At 37.3% G+C, this 18,604-nt stretch overlaps 1 protein-coding gene across 15 annotated transcripts in view; it reads right to left on the bottom strand.

Moving 5' to 3' along the window:
• DMD (dystrophin) overlaps positions 1-18,604 on the bottom strand; it is a 2,162,139-nt gene that overhangs the window by 711,997 nt on the left and 1,431,538 nt on the right. For all 15 annotated transcript variants that reach the window (XM_077887780.1, XM_077887782.1, XM_077887777.1 and 12 more), the window contains one exon: positions 2,951-3,115. In XM_077887780.1, coding sequence (XP_077743906.1) covers positions 2,951-3,115 — 165 coding nt within the window. The remainder of the gene's footprint in view (positions 1-2,950; positions 3,116-18,604) is intronic.

Below are 18,604 nucleotides of genomic sequence, written 5' to 3'. Positions count from 1 at the left end.
TGCTTAAAAACTATTTTTGGTTTTTAGTAGTTTAAAGTAAAGTCTATTTTCCTATCTTTCTTTAACTGAAAAAAAAGTTTAATCTCATCTTTTTAAGTAGAGGGCTATAGCAGGCCATACAGACTAAAATCACATATCTTATAGAAGAAGTCTGAGCAATCTTTATAAATCATTTATTAGACAGTGAATTTAGATAGAGGCTAGACAAAGAGGGATAAAGAACTAGGTAAGTGAGTAAATTATTCACACAGGTCGCTATTTCCTGATTACAAGCTAGGGGTCTGAGAATTATGGGGAGAATGTCTGAAGTCATCATATATGTGATTTCATGATTTTTTTTGTCTTGGACATAGCCACAAACAGAAGAAAAAGGCTAAGGGAATATTTTTGAAATATGCACTCCAGAGATGAGAAACTCAGAATATGCACAGAGGACTGAAGCCAAGGAATTTTACTGCCAGGGAAAAGGCAGCTGCCTCTCCCCTCAGTGATTTACACCAAGCTGCAGGAGGCAAATATCATGACTCTCTGAAAGTACACACAGCAGTGAGAGTGGGGACTTGTAGCTTTGATAAAGGAAAGTGATTAACACAGCTGAGAGGAGCTTTCACTCTAAACTGCAGGGACCTATTTGGCACAGATGTATGGGCCATGGACAAACACATGCCCAATGCAAGTTTTCCATATGTGGGAACCATTGTCGGGGGGTAAGACCAGTACTAAAGTCACTTTGGTTGAGTCAACAACATCCCTCTCTAGCGAAGGATTTTGTTATCCTAGGAAGGATATATATAGATATATTCCATCAATAGAGATAGCTAATATTGAGTATATTTTTTCGTTACTTTCATGAAGAAGCTCATTTTAACTAGAGATTATATTTAAAAGTAAAGGATCTGCTTTTACCTGTGAGTTACAGAAAGCTCTTTCTGATTGGGAGCAGAGAATTTATGGCCTTTCCTCTTTATAATACTAAATCAAGAAATATTTAAGAATATGCTAGATCCAAGAGAATCTGGCTGAGGTTACTGTTTGTTGGACGAAGTAATTGCACTTCTCTGTTGAGATTACTGAGTACTGAGAAATGAGCATCCAGGAGATGCAGTTGTACTGGAGAATGCACACTAGTCAAATACCATTGAGACACTGTGCTAGCAAGATGAACAAACTGAAGGGATTCCAGGCCTGATGGCTTCCCTGAATGATGATATGGCTTTGCATTCACCCAGTCTTGTCCCTGTGACTACACATAACCCAAGCCCAGGGTGAAAGGTGCATCAGAAGCCATGGCTTGGTGTCAAGACCTTTACTGTGTCATCACTGTGCCAGCTGTGTTGTTATATGTCTCATATACTTTTTAAAAGCCAACGAAATTTGTTCTGGGTAAAGCCTACTGTGACTTGACTTTAATTGTCAGACGTAAATTGAAGACCATGCCACTGGATGAGCAGCCTGGGTTTTGCAGGGGTGAAATGATGTCTATCGGTGATGTACATGGTATCAGCTGTGCTTGAGGGTAGCTAACAGAATGGTAAAGTGCCAGGAAGAGATACAGTAAAAGTAGTGGCGTGCACTTGGCAAATATAACTAATTTTAGTTGTTTAAAACCTCTCTCTCTCTCTCCTTAACCTCACTCAAGCCCATCTTTCCTAAACTTGGGACTTTCTTTTCTCTAGAATATCCTCATACTTCATTTTATTCTTGCCTTATCTCCCGGCAAAACAAAACCTCATGGAGATTTAAAAAAAATAAGGTTGTGATAACCATGGAAAGCAAGTACACTGAAAAATCTGGGTCAGTGAACTAAAAGAAAAACTTTACTCAAGATGTTACTTAACTTATTTAGTCTGAAAGTACCCATTATTACATTAATCAAGAGGTTGAGATTTTAATTAATTGGTTTATGTGATAAGCTATTTAATATTTTTGGCCCATAGGGGATGCAAAGCAGAGCATCAGTTTGGGATAAGTCTTTGGAATATGCTCCTGGGGAGAGAGAAAAGTTAGGGACAATCAATGTCTACAGGGACTAAAAGGGGAAGATGGTGGCATCCATTTGGCATGTTGGTCCAGAGTACTAGGCCTACCTGTGGCATCTCATTACCATTCTGGGTGTCTCGATACCACCTTTATTCTTTGATACAAAAATACAAGTACCCACCATACACTGGGCTCTGAAATGGGGTAGGGGTTCAGAGAGGAGTGGGATAAAGCAGTTATGTAAGAAGACATCCTCTGTATTTGAAGAAGAGTGTGATGAAGTACTCAAGTCTGCAAAACTTAAGTGTAAATCAATGTACAAAGGTTACAGGAAATGGATACAGAGGCTTATAAGAAATCCTAAGAAGGTTTTTTATTCTACTTGGGGTATGAAAAAAGGTTTTGAAGAAGCAAAGACATTGAATTCAGTCTTGAAGGATGTAGAAAAATTCATCATGAAAAAAAGGAGAAAAAAGTCATTTAAGGAAGAGGGATCAGGGACACAGACATGGCACATGGAACCGTACACATATAAACGTAATGTATAATTTTCTGTAGTTAGAAAATAAAGGGAGGTTTTGTTGGTAGAATAAAAGGATACAAAGATAAACTGGAGTCAGCCTGAGAGGGTATTGTGATGTTTACTAAAGAGCCTATACTTTATTTGGTAGGCACCTAATCTCCTAAACAATTTTAGTTTTATATAAGGAATCTACAAACATATATTGACTGCAATTAAAGTAGAAATGGGAGATAAGTCATAGTAAGAAATATGATGAAGGCATTCTAGTGATATGAGTTTAATGAATACATCATCGCTAGTAAGTACGGTAAGACAAAACAAAAAAGCCAATTTATTATTATTATTAATATTATAACAACAATGACGATTATAATAATGGATGAGAAACTTAGTTCAGTGATATTGCCATTCTTTTGGAAAACAATATTTAAAGTGAAAAGTCCCTACCTTGATGTCAAATGGTCCTGTTTGATTTGGCTGATTGTAAATTTCCAACTGATTCCTAATAGGAGACAGCCATAGAAGCAGATGATTTAACTGCTCTTCCAGCTGTCCAAGGTCTTTTACGTGTGCCTCAATTTCTTCTTGCTTCTCAGGCAGATTTCTAGAAACCTGCAAGGAAAAAGAGTGAAAGATTCCCATAGTTTAAATAAAAAAGTAAATTGGTATTTTAACAGGATGATATGAGTTACTCACATGAGTTATGTGAGGATTTAATTCAGAAATTATAAGTCATTTATTAATAATCTTCCCCCAAATCCTATGCTGTAGAGACAACAAGCCTTTTTTAGAAATTCAAAACACACACTCACAATGTATACCCAACTGCAACCAATAAAAGTAAAGAAGTATATTCTTTACTGAATCACTCATTTACTAAACATAATGGTGTATTGCATATTAGATGCCAGATACTGTGCCTTTATCCTTCTAACTTTTCTTTTGTATTAGGGAAAATTGTAATTGTACAAGGGAATTATTTTATGCACAAAATAAAATGGGGAGGTAGGTTATAATTTGTGGGTGTAAATATAAGCAAGTACAACAAAATAAGGAGATTGGAATGAAAAGGAGAAACAAGACATTTGGATTAGAGTAGAATATATCAGTATGATTATAGGCTATTTTTATTAAGGGCTTACAATGTGCCAAATACCATGTTTGGAAGTTTCACATTTACTGCCTTCTTTAATCCACCCAACAATCTTATGATACAGATACTATTCTTTTCTCCATTTTATAAATGGATCATGACATTGGGGTTGAGAAACATGAAATACCTTAGGAAGGAGTAGGATACTCTGTACAACACTGGGAAGTCTAGAGTTAGGCTGCTTGGTTAAAATCTTAATTCTAGTTCTTTCCTAGCACTTTAGCCAAATTTCCTTTAACTCTCAATGCCTTCTCCACAGAATGCAGACAATGGCAGTACCTGCTTCACAGGGTCAGTATATGGGTTAAATAGGTAATCCATTTAAATAGCCAAGAGCAATATCCTGCATGTAATGACAATAAAGTCATTACATCTTAGTGATTATTACTTGAGCTCAAGTGTAAGTAGGGAGCCAGGATAAGCAAGAGCAAAGCCTTTTTCTTCCTATTGCCAAGAGGTAAAACGGGTAAACGGTAGTAAAGAATGTGAATCTGCAATGGCAACCCTTTATGATATGATGAATACTATTCTAATAATATAAATAAAACATTACGTTATAATATAAAGTCACATGCTACAATATACATCTATTATAAAATAATATGTTATTATAGATAGCATTTTTAATTCCAGTACAGTTAACACAGTGTTGTATTAGTTTCAAGTTGTACAGTATAGTGATTCAACACTTCCCTACAGCACCCAGTGTTCATCACAAGTCCTACTCCTTAAACCCTGTCACTCGTTTGACCCATCCCTTGCTCACCTCCCTTTGTGTAACCATCAATTTGTTCTCTATAGTTAAAAGTCTGTTTCTTGATTTCTCTCTCTCTCTTTTTTTTTTGCTTGTCTTGTTTCTTAAATTCTACATATGAATGAAATCATGCAAATCATATTTGTCTTTCTCTGACTTATTTCATTTAGCATTATACCCTCTAGATCCACTCATGTTTTGAAAATGGCAAGATTTCTTATGACTGAGTATATTCCATTGTGTATTTGTGTGTGTGTGTGTGTGTGTGTGTGTACATAACACACCACATCTTCTTTACCCATTCATCTGTTGATGAACACTTGGTCTTTTCCATAATTTGTCCACTGTACATAATACTGCTATAAATATATTAGTTTTTGCATTTTTGGGGTAAATAACTCAGTAGCACAATTACTGGGTTATAGGGTAATTTTATTTTTAATTTTTTGAGGATTCTCCATACTGTTTTCCAAAGTGGCTGCATCCATTTGCATTCCCGCCAACTGTGCAAGAGGGCTCCTTTTTCTCCACACCCTTGCCAATTTTATAGAGAATATTAAAAAAGTAAACTAATACACTAATGCATCATCTAAATAATGCCCCCATACTTTGTAATATCTGTTTTAGATACTTTTGAAAGAACTAACTGAAGAACATTATGCTCCTTAATTGCACCCAAGACATGTGAGGTGAAAAAGAGATATGTTAATGGACAAAATAACTTCTCCATTAATTTACAGGAGAAGGAATTTTATATAAGCTATGATTATATGTAAACAACATGTATTTTGAAATCTATAAGTACATTTATATACATTGTGTAAAATGCATGTGCATTCATGAGTAAAGGGTTAACATTCAGCCTGTACTGATGTGTTCCAGCCTGAGACTGACCTTAGGCTCCACAGCAATGTTCCCTTGGAACGCTAACTTTAAGATGATTGGGAAACATTAGACCTGCTTTGTTTGCTGTATGGAACTGTATCTGCATTGGGGAAACTGTGAACTGGAACATAACCTAGGGTGTGGATGACCCTAGTGTAAAAGATAGTGTAAAAGATAGAAAGGAGGGATCCCTGGGTGGCGCAGCGGTTTAGCGCCCGCCTTTGGCCCAGGGCGCGATCCTGGAGACCCGGGATCGAATCCCCCCTCGGGCTCCCGGTGCATGGAGCCTGCATCTCCCTCTGCCCATGTCTCTGCCTCTCTCTCTCTCTCTCTCTGTGTGACTATCATAAATAAATAAAAATTAAAAAAAAGATAGAAAGGAAATAGAGGCTATGGCTTCTATTTAAAGTGATCTGCACAGACCTTGGTGTTCACCCCTGGGTAAGTAAAGAGTGTGCAGGTAGCATGCAATGCTTGTTAATGGATAATGAAACATGATGCTGTATCTGCTTTGTTTGACTTGTATCCTGCTATAAAGCCAAGTCAACAAAGTATCAGATAAAGGCTTATTTGTGTTTTGTGAGTTGTAATCCATAATGACATCTATGGTGACAAATATTGTATTTGCATGCACGTGTGTGTGTGTGTGTGTGTGTGTGAGAGAGAGAGAGAGAGAGAGAGAGAGAGAGAGTTTATATTACAAATGTAATTCCATGTCTATAATATATAATCTAATAATGCTTTCAACTTATCTCTTCCAGCATTTATAAGGAAGTTACTAACAGTTTATTTTTATTGGATTATTTTCTAGTCACAAGTACATGTAAAAAACATTTTACAGCTTCCACTTGCAGCATCTAAGAGCCTCTAGATTCTGAACTTAATGAAAATAACAGCTATCATATTTTCTTAAAATCTCTAAAACTGAGTTATGAACTCATTTATATCTGATCACAAATAGTGTTCACATATCAAGATAGAAATCCCTGTATCTTTCCACTGAGATTGTTAGTTTCCTTCTCACACTCCCAAACCATTCCTTTCTGGTTCTAGAGCTAGAACAATTCTGGAGAGCAAACAGCTCAATGGGTGAGATTTGACTAATAACTGAAAAAAATAAACAATGGCTCATAATGAGATTATAGGGCACAATAGTTTTCAGGTTAGTTATGACATCTACATTGGGTATATCCTCACAGACCTTGTGCTTCCCACCATCATAGCGTATGCCTTATACTCTTTGTTATTTACACTGTCCTCCCTCACTTAGCTTTGATTTCTGGGTGAACTGGGTTCTTTTTTTTTTTTTTTTGAACTGGGTTCTTATCCATGACAGGGTTTCAATAAACATCTGATGAATGAAAGATAAACAATTTCAAAATTTTAGGATTAATTTCTTTTTTTCCAATTAAAGAAGCAATGCATGTCCAGAGTACTCAACATAAAGAATGTAATTTTATCTGCAAGTTAAATAGTTTTAATTAACAAAGATATTAGTTACCTGGACTATATAAAAATGAGAAACTTTTGAATGGGAAAAAAAAAACACCTAAAAGCAAAGTCGAAGGACAAATGACAAATCGTAAAATATATATATATATATATATATATATATATATATATATTTATGACATCTCAAATAAGGTACTAATTTCCTAACACATAAGAAGCCTTCTGCAAATTAATTTTAAAAAAGCCAACCACCCAGAGAAAAACTGGATAAAAGGACAGTCTAAAAAAGAAAACATAAATGGATTTTATTTTTTTTCATAAATGGATTTTAAACATACATAAAGAAGCTAAACTTCGTTGTAATGAGAGATCTGAAAATTTCATCTATTGCACTAACATAAATCCAAGTCTAAAATACACTATTCTGCCAAGGTTGTGGAAAATACATAATTATGTATCGCCAGTGGGACAGACAAACTTGTGTACCCCTTGTGGAAGATAATTTGGCAATATCTGACAGATGCATATAGCCTTATACCCAGAATTTTTGCTGCTAGGAATTTATCTTGTAGATGTATTTATACTAGTAAAATCAATGCTTGGTGATGGTAGGGCAGGTGGTAGATGGGGTGGATGATGTTCATTAGAGTTTTAAATTTTTGCAAAATATAAATGTATTACCTTCAAAGAGAAATAAGTTAATTTAGAAAGGAAAACTACCAGTTTTTCTTCTTGAGAATATAAATTTTAATAACAAATCACTATTAATAGGATGTAACACAGCTAAAGCCATCAGTTTATTTTTATTTTTATTTTTTTTAAGCCATCAGTTTAAAATCGCATATTCCTATGACAATATCACTTAGTTAATGGTAGGGTAGAATTTGGGACCTTCTGACATATAATTTTTGTGCGTCCCCACACCTTCAAAACAGTCTTCAGGAACTGATGGCTTCTGTATAGTTCATGGAAAACGAGAATGTGAATAATTTATGATGTAGAATATGAGTAGGTTCCATGTCAGCTTTTGTATGTCTTAATATTATTTACTATTACATTTACTACTTCATATTGATATCAAAATATGTATACAGTTTAAAAGTAAAATGCATCATTTTCCCAATAATCTTTTTAAGTATTATAGAACCATACTCTTTGTACAACATGTGCCCTATGGTGAAGAAAAAAATTAAACACATTCAGTTCCCTTATGTGTTAATTTAGTATCTAACTAAATCTTGACCTAATTTCACACAAGATTAGCTTCTGTTTTTTCATCTTTGAATTTTAATTTCAAATGTGTAGAAATTTTAATAATAAGATAAGCAGAGGTGTCTGTTTTAGAAATAAACAGATATTAAATACTTATTTCACATCTTACAACAAAAGCATTCTAGAGAAATTAAAGTGTTAAGTGTAAAAACATTACTAGCAGAACTAGAATAAAATATTGGTGTGAGGAAGCCTTTTAGAAGCAGAAAGTAATGTGAGTAAACTATTAAATATAATATTTGTATTGCTCATTCAAAATTAAGGCCAATTAACAGAATTAAAAACAAATGACAGCTGGGACTATTTGCAGCATCTATCAGACAATGGGTAATAATCTTTCATATAAAAAGATCTTTCAATAAATGAAATGAGATGGAGAATCTATTGGAAAACTCAGGATAAAGAATATAAACAGGAATTTTAACAAAAAAAATGGAAACAGCAAATAAACAAAAATCCAACCACTAAGTAGTCAATGAAATGCAAATTAAAACAGCAATAATAAACCATCATTTGCCTACTATATTGGCTTTTGTCAAAGGTATTTATCAAAATTCTAGAAAATAAGCACTTTTATGCTATTTGTGGGAGGATAAATTCTTACATTTGTAGGGAGTAATTTGATAATTCATACCAAAAAGCTAGACTTCTACTCTGAAAACTACCAATACGCCTGAGAGATTAAGGAAAGCCTAAAAAAATAAAGGAATATACCTTATTCTTCTATTGGAAGAAACCAAATGGAAGATCCTATATTGTAAAGATATCAACTCTCTTCTAATAATCTGTATATTCAGTGTGAGCTCTATTAAAATTGCAACAGTTTTCAATAGAAAGTGACATACCAATTCTAAGATATATATGCAAATGCCAAGGGCCAAGAATATCCAATGCAATCTTGAAGAATAATCAAGTTTAAGAATGTTTACTACTTCTAACTACAATAAAAAAAATACCCCCCCAGAAAAAGAATGTTTACTACCAAGTATCATTATTTACTATAACCAATTCTGTGTGGTATTGCTGTGAGAATAGACCATTTGTACTTACTTAATTTATGACAGTGGTGCCACTTAGAGAGTGGATGATCTAGAAATACATATACTCTACAAGTGTTTGAAGTCAGAAGTGAGCTTATCTTTGGTGAGGAAGGCAGTTGGTAAAGGGTTAATAACTAGGAAGGAGCATGAAAGAAGCTCCTGCGGTAATGTTCTAATTCCTGATCTGGGTGTTAGTAGCATGGTATGCTGACTTTTAAAAAATCCATCAACTTCTATTCTTTTTTTTTTAATTTTTATTTATTTATGATAGTCACGGAGAGAGAGAGAGAGAGAGAGAGAGAGAGAGAGAGAGAGAGAGAGGCAGAGACACAGGCAGAGGGAGAAGCAGGCTCCATGCACCAGGAGCCCGACGTGGGATTTGATCCCGGGTCTCCAGGATCGCGCCCTGGGCCAAAGGCAGGCGCCAAACCGCTGCGCCACCCAGGGATCCCTGACTTCTATTCTTATTATCTGTATACTTTCCTATGTGTCTCTTATACTCCAATTTAAAAGAATATATGAAAATATATTAAAAGCCTTAGGGTAAATACCTAGCAGTGCAATTGCTGGATGCTAGGGTAGTTCTATTTTTAACTTTTGAGGAACCTCCATAATGTTTTCGAGAGTGACTGATTATATTGCACCTGTTTGCATTCCCACCAACAGCGTGAGAGAGTTCCCCTTTCTCCACACTACTAGGTATTTTCCCAAAAGATACAAAAATACTGATTCGAAGGGATACATGCACCCTGATGTTTACAGCACCATTACCAACAAGAGCCAAATTATGGAAATAGTCCAAATGTCCATTGACTGATGGATAAAGATGTGGTATATACGTAAAATGGAACATTACTCAGCCATAAAAAGAATGAAATCTTGCCATTTGCAATGACATAGATGGAGCTAGAGTGTATTACCCTAAGTGAAATAAGTCAGAGAAAGACATGATTTCACTCGTATGGCGAATATAAGAAACAAAACAGATGAACATAGGGAGAAAAGAAGAGGGACAAACTAGAAAAGAGACACTTAACTATAGGGAATAAACTGAGGGTTACTGGAGGGGAGGTGAATGGAAGGAGAGGTTAAATGGGTGATGGGTAAAAGGGAGGGCACTTGTGATGAGAACCAGGTGTTGCATGCAAATGATGAATCCCTAAATTCTACATGTGAAATTAATATTACACTGTATGTTAACTAACTGGAATTTAAATAAAAACTTGAGAGGAGAAAAAGAAGTACTCATTTCATTCAACCACAAAATTTTACTTCTATGAATTTTCCTAGGGGAATATCAGAGATATACACAGAGACATGTGACAAGAATACTCAATTCTGTCATTTATACTAGTGAAAACCTGGAAATCGCTCAAATGTAGTAAATTACATCCATATAATGGAATACTTTGCATCCTTAAAGTTCACACCACGAAAAACATCCTATTTTGAAACATATTCATGACATGTTAATTGATGAAAAGGTAAGTTATACACCACACAAATTATATCTTCGATTTTCTGTGCATATTTGGTATATCAGTATCTATCTATCTATCTATCTATCTATCTATCTATCTATCTATCTATATTTTTTAAATGATTGGAAATACATGAAATTATTAACCATGATTTTTTGTGCTACCAATTAAAGATAACTTTTATGTAACTTTTGATATATTTTGGCATTTTCTAAAGTTACTATACAGAAAGAGTATTATTTTTTATGTTTTAAATGGTAAATAAAATAAATAAAAGGATAATACTGATTGGGTGGTTGGCTACCCCTCTAAAATATCTGCAATAATAAAATTACCATTTTAACTTAGATTTTCAAAATGACAGCTTTTACTTACATGATCTCCCTTAATCTTATCCATACTCCTACAATATATATATATTTTTTCTCCAATTGATAAATGAAGAAATTAAGGTTCAAAATTATAAATAATATTCAAAGGTTACTAGTAAGTTTAAAAAAATGTGGCATTAAACATCTGGGTTTTCCTGACTCCAAAACTTCCTTTTACTCTTCCCTGCCAAAACATACTTTTTCTGATCTTCTAAAATCTACAAGAATACTCAATTTGTGTTATTTGATAAATAGAGTATTGAAATTCATGCTTTTTAAAAGCTTTTAATAATTATGGGAACAAGCTGTATCCTTAATGCTCATTACTTTTAATGAGATATATACATTTAGAAGTCAACTTTAATACGACCAATACAAATAAAATGCATGAATATAAACATATTGAAAACAAAAAAAATGCTACTTGACATTTGTTAATTCAAGACTGTCTATTATATATAGGGATTACAAGGTAAATGACATTGCATACTGAATATATGTTTAGATCATGATTAACTCAAACCCATGATTAAATGATCTTCATGGAATTTCAGTATCTTCTACATTTTGGTAGATTTGTCATCTATTTTAAAAGAGAGACATAGACAGGCACAAAAACAGACACACAGATTGATGGATCAGAACAGAGAACCCAGAAATGGGCTATACAGTCAGCTAATCTTTGACAAAGCAGGAAAGAAAACCCAATGAAAAAAAGATAGTCTCTTTGACAATTGGCCTTGGGAAAACTTGACAGCGACATGCAGAAGAATGAAACTGGTCCACTTTCTTTTTTTTTTCTTTAAAGATTTTATTTATTTATTAGAGACACACACACACACAGACAGAGGCAGAGACACAGGCAGAGGGAGAAGCAGGGTCCATGCAGGGAGCCTGACGTGGGACTCGATCCCGGGTCTCCAGGATCAGGCCCGGGGCTGAAGGCGACGCCAAACCACTAAGCCACTGGGGCTGCCCCCTGGTCCACTTTCTTATGCCATACAGAAAAATAAACTCAAAATGGATGAAAGACCAAATATGAGACCTGAAATCATCAAAATCCTAGAGGAGAAAACAGGTAGCAACCTCTCTGACTTCAGCTGCACCAAAGTCTTAATAGATACATCTTCAGAGGCAAGGGAAACAAAAGCAAAAAGAACTACCAGGACCTCATCAAGGCAAAAAAGTTTTGCACAGTGAAGGAAACGATCAACAAAACTAAAAGGCAACTGACTGGATAGGAGAAGATATTTGCAAATGATGTATCAAAAAAAGGATTAGTATTTAAAAATCTATAAAGGACTTAACAAACTCAACACCCCCCAAAACAAATAATCCAGTTAAGAAATGGGCAGAAGATATAAATAGACACTTTTCCAAAGAAGACATCCAGATGGCTGACAGACACAAGAAGAGATGCTCAACCTCACTTACCATCAGGGAAATACAAATCAAAACCACAATGAGATACCATCTCACACCTGTCAGAATGGCTAAAATGAACAACTCAGGAAACAACAGATGATGGCAAGGATGTGGAGAAAGGGAACCCTTTTGCACTGTTGGTGGGAATGCAAACTTGTGTAGCCACTCTGGAAAACAGTATGGAGGTTCCTCAAAATGTCAAAAATAGAACTATCCTATGACCCAGCAATTGCCCTACTTGGTATTATCCAAAGATACAAAAATGTTGATTCTAAGGGGGCACCTGCACTCCAATGTTTATAGCAGCATTCTCAATAATAGCCAAATTATGGAAAGAGCCCAAATGTCCAATGACTGATGAATGGATAAAGAAGAGGTTTTATATACATACATACATACATATATATATATTAGAATATTACTTAGTAATCAAAATGAAGGAAATCTTGTTACTTGCAATGATGTGGATGGAGCTAGAGAGTACTATGCTAAGTAAAATAAGTCAGAGAAAGACAAAAATATTATTTCACTCAAATGTGGATTTTCAGAAACAAAACAGATGAACAGGAGGAGGGGCAAGATGGCGGAAGAGTAGGGTCCCCAAATCACCTGTCCCCACCAAATTACCTAGATAACCTTCCAATCATCCTGAAAATCTACGAATTCAGCCTGAGATTTAAAGAGAGAACAGCTGGAATGCTACAGTGAGAAGAGTTTGCACTTCTATCAAGGTAGGAAGACGGGGAAAAAGAAATAAAGAAACAAAAGGCCTCCAAGGGGGAGGGGCCCCGCGAGGAGCCGGGCTGAGGCCGGGGCGAGTGTCCCCCGGACAAGAGAGCCCCGTCCCGGAGGAGCAGGAGCTGCACCAACCTTCCCGGGAGGAAAGGCGCCCGCAGGGAGTTGGAGCAGGACCCAGGAGGGAGGGGGTGCCCTCGGGCTCCCTGGGACACTAACAGCACCTGCGCCCCGGGAGAGTGCGCCGAGCTCCCTAAGGGCTGCAGCGTGCACGGCGGGACCCGGAGCAGCTCGGAGGGGCTCGGGCAGAGGAAGAGGCTCCGCGGAGGGGGCTGCGCGGCTCCGGGGAGAGCCAATCCAACAGCGCAGGCCTGGGAGCACAGGGCGCCGGGGACACAGCCCAGGATCCCGCCTCCCCCGGGACAGGCAGAGGCCGGGAGGGCCCAGGACAGCAAGGACGCTCCTGCCCCGAGCTGAGCAGATCAGCGACTCTGCCCTGGAGCCTCCAGGCCCTGCAGGCTGAGAGCTCTGTAGTCACTGCGGGAGCTGACTCCAGGGCTCCAGAGCTGGCCGCCGCCACTGGGGTTGTTCCTCCTGGGGCCTCACGGGGTACACAACCCCCACTGAACCCTGCACCAGGCAGGGGCACAGCAGCTCCCCCAAGTGCTAACACCTGAAAATAGGCACAACAGGCCCCTCCCTCAGAAGACCAGTTAGACGGACAAGTTCCAGGGGAAGTCAAGGGACTTAAAGTACACAGAAACAGAAAAAATAAATAAATAAAAAGAAACAGAAGATACTCCCCCCGTGGTTTTTGTTTTTGTTTTTTTTTTTTGCTTTTTTGCTTTTTGATTTCTGTTTGCTTCCCCCACCCATTTTTTTCCTTTCTTTCTTTTTCTTTCTTTCTTTTTTTCTTCATTTTTTCTTTTTTCTTTTTCTCTTTTCTTTCCTTCTTTCTCTCCTCTCTTTTTCTCCTTTTCCCAATACAACTTGTTTTTGGCCACTCTGCACTGAGCAAAATAACTAGAAGGAAAACCTCACCTCAAAAGAAAGAATCAGAAACAGTCCTCTCTCCCACAGAGTTACAAAACCTGGATTACAATTCAATGTCAGAAAGCCAATTCAGAAGCACTATGATAAAGCTACTGGTGGCTCTAGAAAAAAGCATAAAGGACTCAAGAGACTTCATGACTGCAGAATTTAGATCCAATCAGGCAGAAATTAAAAATCAATTGAATGAGATGCAATCCAAACTAGAAGTCCTAACAACAAGGGCTAACAAGGTGGAAGAACGAGTGAGTGACACAGAAGACAAGTTGATGGCAAAGAGGGAAACTGAGGAAAAAAGAGACAATTAAAAGACCATGAAGATAGATTAAGGGAAATAAACGACAGCCTGAGGAAGAAAAACCTACGTTTAATTGGGGTTCCCAAGGGCGTGGAAAGGGCCAGAGGGCCAGAATATGTATTTGAACAAATCATAGCTGAAAACTTTCCTAATCTGGGAAGGGAAACAGGCATTCAGATCCAGGAAATAGAGAGATCCCCCCCCCAAAATCAATAAAAACCATTCAACACCTCGACATTTAATTGTTAAGCTTGCAAATTCCAAAGATAAAGAGAGAAGATCCTTAAAGCAGCAAGAGACAAGAAATCCCTGACTTTTATGGGGAGGAATATTAGGGTAACAGCAGACCTCTCCACAGAGACCTGGCAGGCCAGAAAGGGCTGGAAGGATATATTCAGGGTCCTAAATGAGAAGAACATGCAACCAAGAATACTTTATCCAGCAAGGCTCTCATTCACAATGGAAGGAGAGATAAAGAGCTTCCAAGACAGGCAGGAACTGAAAGAATACGTGACTTCCAAACCAGCTCTGCAAGAAATTTTAAGGGGGACTCTTAAAATTCCCCTTTAAGAAGAAGTTCAGTGGAACAATCCACAAAAACAAGGACTGAATAGATATCATGATGACACTAAACTCATATCTGTCAATAGTAACTCTGAACGTGAACAGGCTTAATGACCCCATCAAAAGGCGCAGGGTTTCAGACTGGATAAAAAAAGCAGGACCCATCTATTTGTTGTCTACAAGAGACTCATTTTAGACAGAAGGACACCTACAGCATGAAAATAAAAGGCTGGAGAACCATTTACCATTCAAATGGTCCTCAAAAGAAAGCAGGGGTAGCCATCCTTATATCAGATAAACTAAAATTTACCCCAAAGACTGTAGTGAGAGATGAAGAGGGACACTATATCATACTTAAAGGATCTATCCAGCAAGAGGACTTAACAATCCTCAATATATATGCCCCGAATGTGGGAGCTGCCAAATATATAATCCAATTAATAACCAAAGTGAAGAAATACTTAGATAATAATACACTTACACTTGGTGACTTCAATCTAGCTCTTTCTATACTAGATAGTTCTTCTAAGCACAACATCTCCAAAGAAACGAGAGCTTTAAATGATACACTGGACCAGATGGATTTCACAGATATCTACAGAACTTTACATCCAAACTCAACTGAATATACATTCTTCTCAAGTGCACATGGAACTTTCTCCAGAATAGACCACATACTGGGTCACAAATCGGGTCTGAACCGATACCAAAAGATTGGGATCGTCCCCTGCATATTCTCAGACCATAATGCCTTGAAATTAGAACTAAATCACAAGAAGTTTGGAAGGACCTCAAACACGTGGAGGTTAAGGACCATCCTGCTAAAAGATGAAAGGGTCAACCAGGAAATTAAGGAAGAATTAAAAAAGATTCATGGAAACTAATGGGAATGAAGATACGACCATTCAAAATCTTTGGGATGCAGCAAAAGCAGTCCTAAGGGGGAAATACATCGCAATACAAGCATCCATTCAAAAACTGGAAAGAACTCAAATACAAAAGCTAACCTTACACATAAAGGAGCTAGAGAAAAAACAGCAAATAGATCCTACACCCAGCAGAAGAAGAGAGTTAATTAAAATTCGAGTAGAACTCAACGAAATCGAGACCAGAAGAACTGTGGAACAGATCAACAAAACCAGGAGTTGGTTCTTAGAAAGAATTAATAAGATAGATAAACCATTATCCAGCCTTATTAAAAAGAAGAGAGAGAAGACTCAAATTAATAAAATCATGAATGAGAAGGGAGAGATCACTACCAACACCAAGGAAATACAAACGATTTTAAAAACATATTATGAACAGCTATACGCCAATAAATTAGGCAATCTAGAAGAAATGGATGCATTCTTGGAAAGCCACAAACTACCAAAACTGGAACAGGAAGAAATAGAAAACCTGAACAGGCCAATAACCAGGGAGGAAATTGAACCAGTCATCCAAAACCTCCCAAGACACAAGAGTCCAGGGTCAGATGGCTTCCCAGGGGAATTCTATCAAACGTTTAAAGAAGAAACCATACCTATTCTACTAGAGCTGTTTGGAAAGATAGAAAGAGATGGAGTACTTCCAAATTCGTTCTATGAGGCCAGCATCACCTTAATTCCAAAACCAGACAAAGACCCCACCAAAAAGGAGAATTACAGACCACTATCCCTGATGAACATGGATGCAAAAATTCTTCAACAAGATACTAGCCAATAGGATCCAACAGTACGTTAAGAAAATTATTCACCATGACCAAGTAGGATTTATCCCCGGGACACAAGGCTGGTTCAACACTCGTAAAACAATCGGTGTGATTCATCATATCAGCAAGAGAAAAACCATGAACTATATGATCCTCTCATTAGATGCAGAGAAAGCATTTGACAAAATACAGCATCCATTCCTGATCAAAACTCTTCAGAGTGTAGGGATACAGGGAACATTCCTCAACATCTTAAAAGCCATCTACGAAAAGCCCACAGCAAATATCATTCTCAATGGGGAAGCGCTGGGAGCCTTTCCCCTAAGATCAGGAACAAGACAGGGATGTCCACTCTCACCACTGCTATTCAACATAGTACTGGAAGTCCTAGCCTCAGCAATCAGACAACAAAAAGACATTAAAGGCATTCAAATTGGCAAAGAAGAAGTCAAACTCTCCCTCTTCGCCGATGACATGATACTCTACATAGAAAACCCAAAAGCCTCCACCCCAAGATTGCTAGAACTCATACAGCAATTCGGTAGCGTGGCAGGATACAAAATCAATGCCCAGAAATCAGTGGCATTTCTATACACTAACAATGAGATGGAAGAAAGAGAAATTAAGGAGTCAATCCCATTTACAATTGCACCCAAAAGCATAAGATACCTAGGAATAAACCTCACCAAAGAGGTAAAGGATCTATACCCTAAAAACTATAGAACACTTCTGAAAGAAATTGAGGAAGACACAAAGAGATGGAAAAATATTCCATGCTCATGGATTGGCAGAATTAATATTGTGAAAATGTCACTGTTACCCAGGGCAATTTACACGTTTAATGCAATCCCTATCAAAATACCATGGCCTTTCTTCAGAGAGTTAGAACAAATTATTTTAAGATTTGTGTGGAATCAGAAAAGACCCCGAATAGCCAGGGGAATTTTAAAAAAGAAAACCATATCTGGGGGCATCACAATGCCAGATTTCACGTTGTACTACAAAGCTGTGGTCCTCAAGATAGTGTGGTACTGGCACAAAAACAGACACATAGATCAATGGAACAGAATAGAGAACCCAGAAGTGGACCCTGAACTTTATGGTCAACTAATATTCGATAAAAGAGGAAAGACTATCCATTGGAAGAAAGACAGTCTCTTCAATAAATGGTGCTGGGAAAATTGGACATCCACATGCAGAAGAATGAAACTAGACCACTCTCTTGCACCATACACAAAGATAAACTCAAAATGGATGAAAGATCTAAATGTGAGACAAGATTCCATCCAAATCCTAGAGGAGAACACAGGCAACACCCTTTTTGAACTCGGCCACAGTAACTTCTTGCAAGATACATCCACGAAGGGAAAAGAAACAAAAGCAAAAATGAACTATTGGGACTTCATCAAGATAAGAAGCTTTTGCACAGCAAAGGATACAGTCAACAAAGTAAAAGACAACCTACAGAACGGGAGAAGATATTTGCAAATGACATATCAGATAAAGGGCTAGTTTCCAAGATCTATAAAGAACTTCTTAAACTCAACACGAAAGAAACAATCCAATCATGAAATGGGCAAAAGACATGAAGAGAAATATCACAGAGGAAGACATAGACATGGCCAACATGCACATGAGAAAATGCTCTGCATTACTTGCCATCAGAGAAATACAAATCAAAACCACAATGAGATCCCACCTCACACCAGTGAGAATGGGGAAAATTAACAAGGCAGGAAACAACAAATGTTGGAGAGGATGCGGAGAAAGGGAACACTCTTGCACTGTTGGTGGGAATGTGAACTGGTGCAGCCACTCTGGGAAACTCTGTGGAGGTTCCTCAAAGAGTTAAAAATAGACCTGCCCTACGACCCAGCAATTGCACTGTTGGGGATTTACCCCAAAGATACAGATGCAATGAAACGCCGGGA

The sequence above is a fragment of the Canis aureus genome, chromosome X (assembly GCF_053574225.1).
Source record: "Canis aureus isolate CA01 chromosome X, VMU_Caureus_v.1.0, whole genome shotgun sequence".
NCBI lineage: Eukaryota > Metazoa > Chordata > Mammalia > Carnivora > Canidae > Canis > Canis aureus.
This window is presented reverse-complemented; position numbering and strand designations above follow the sequence as displayed.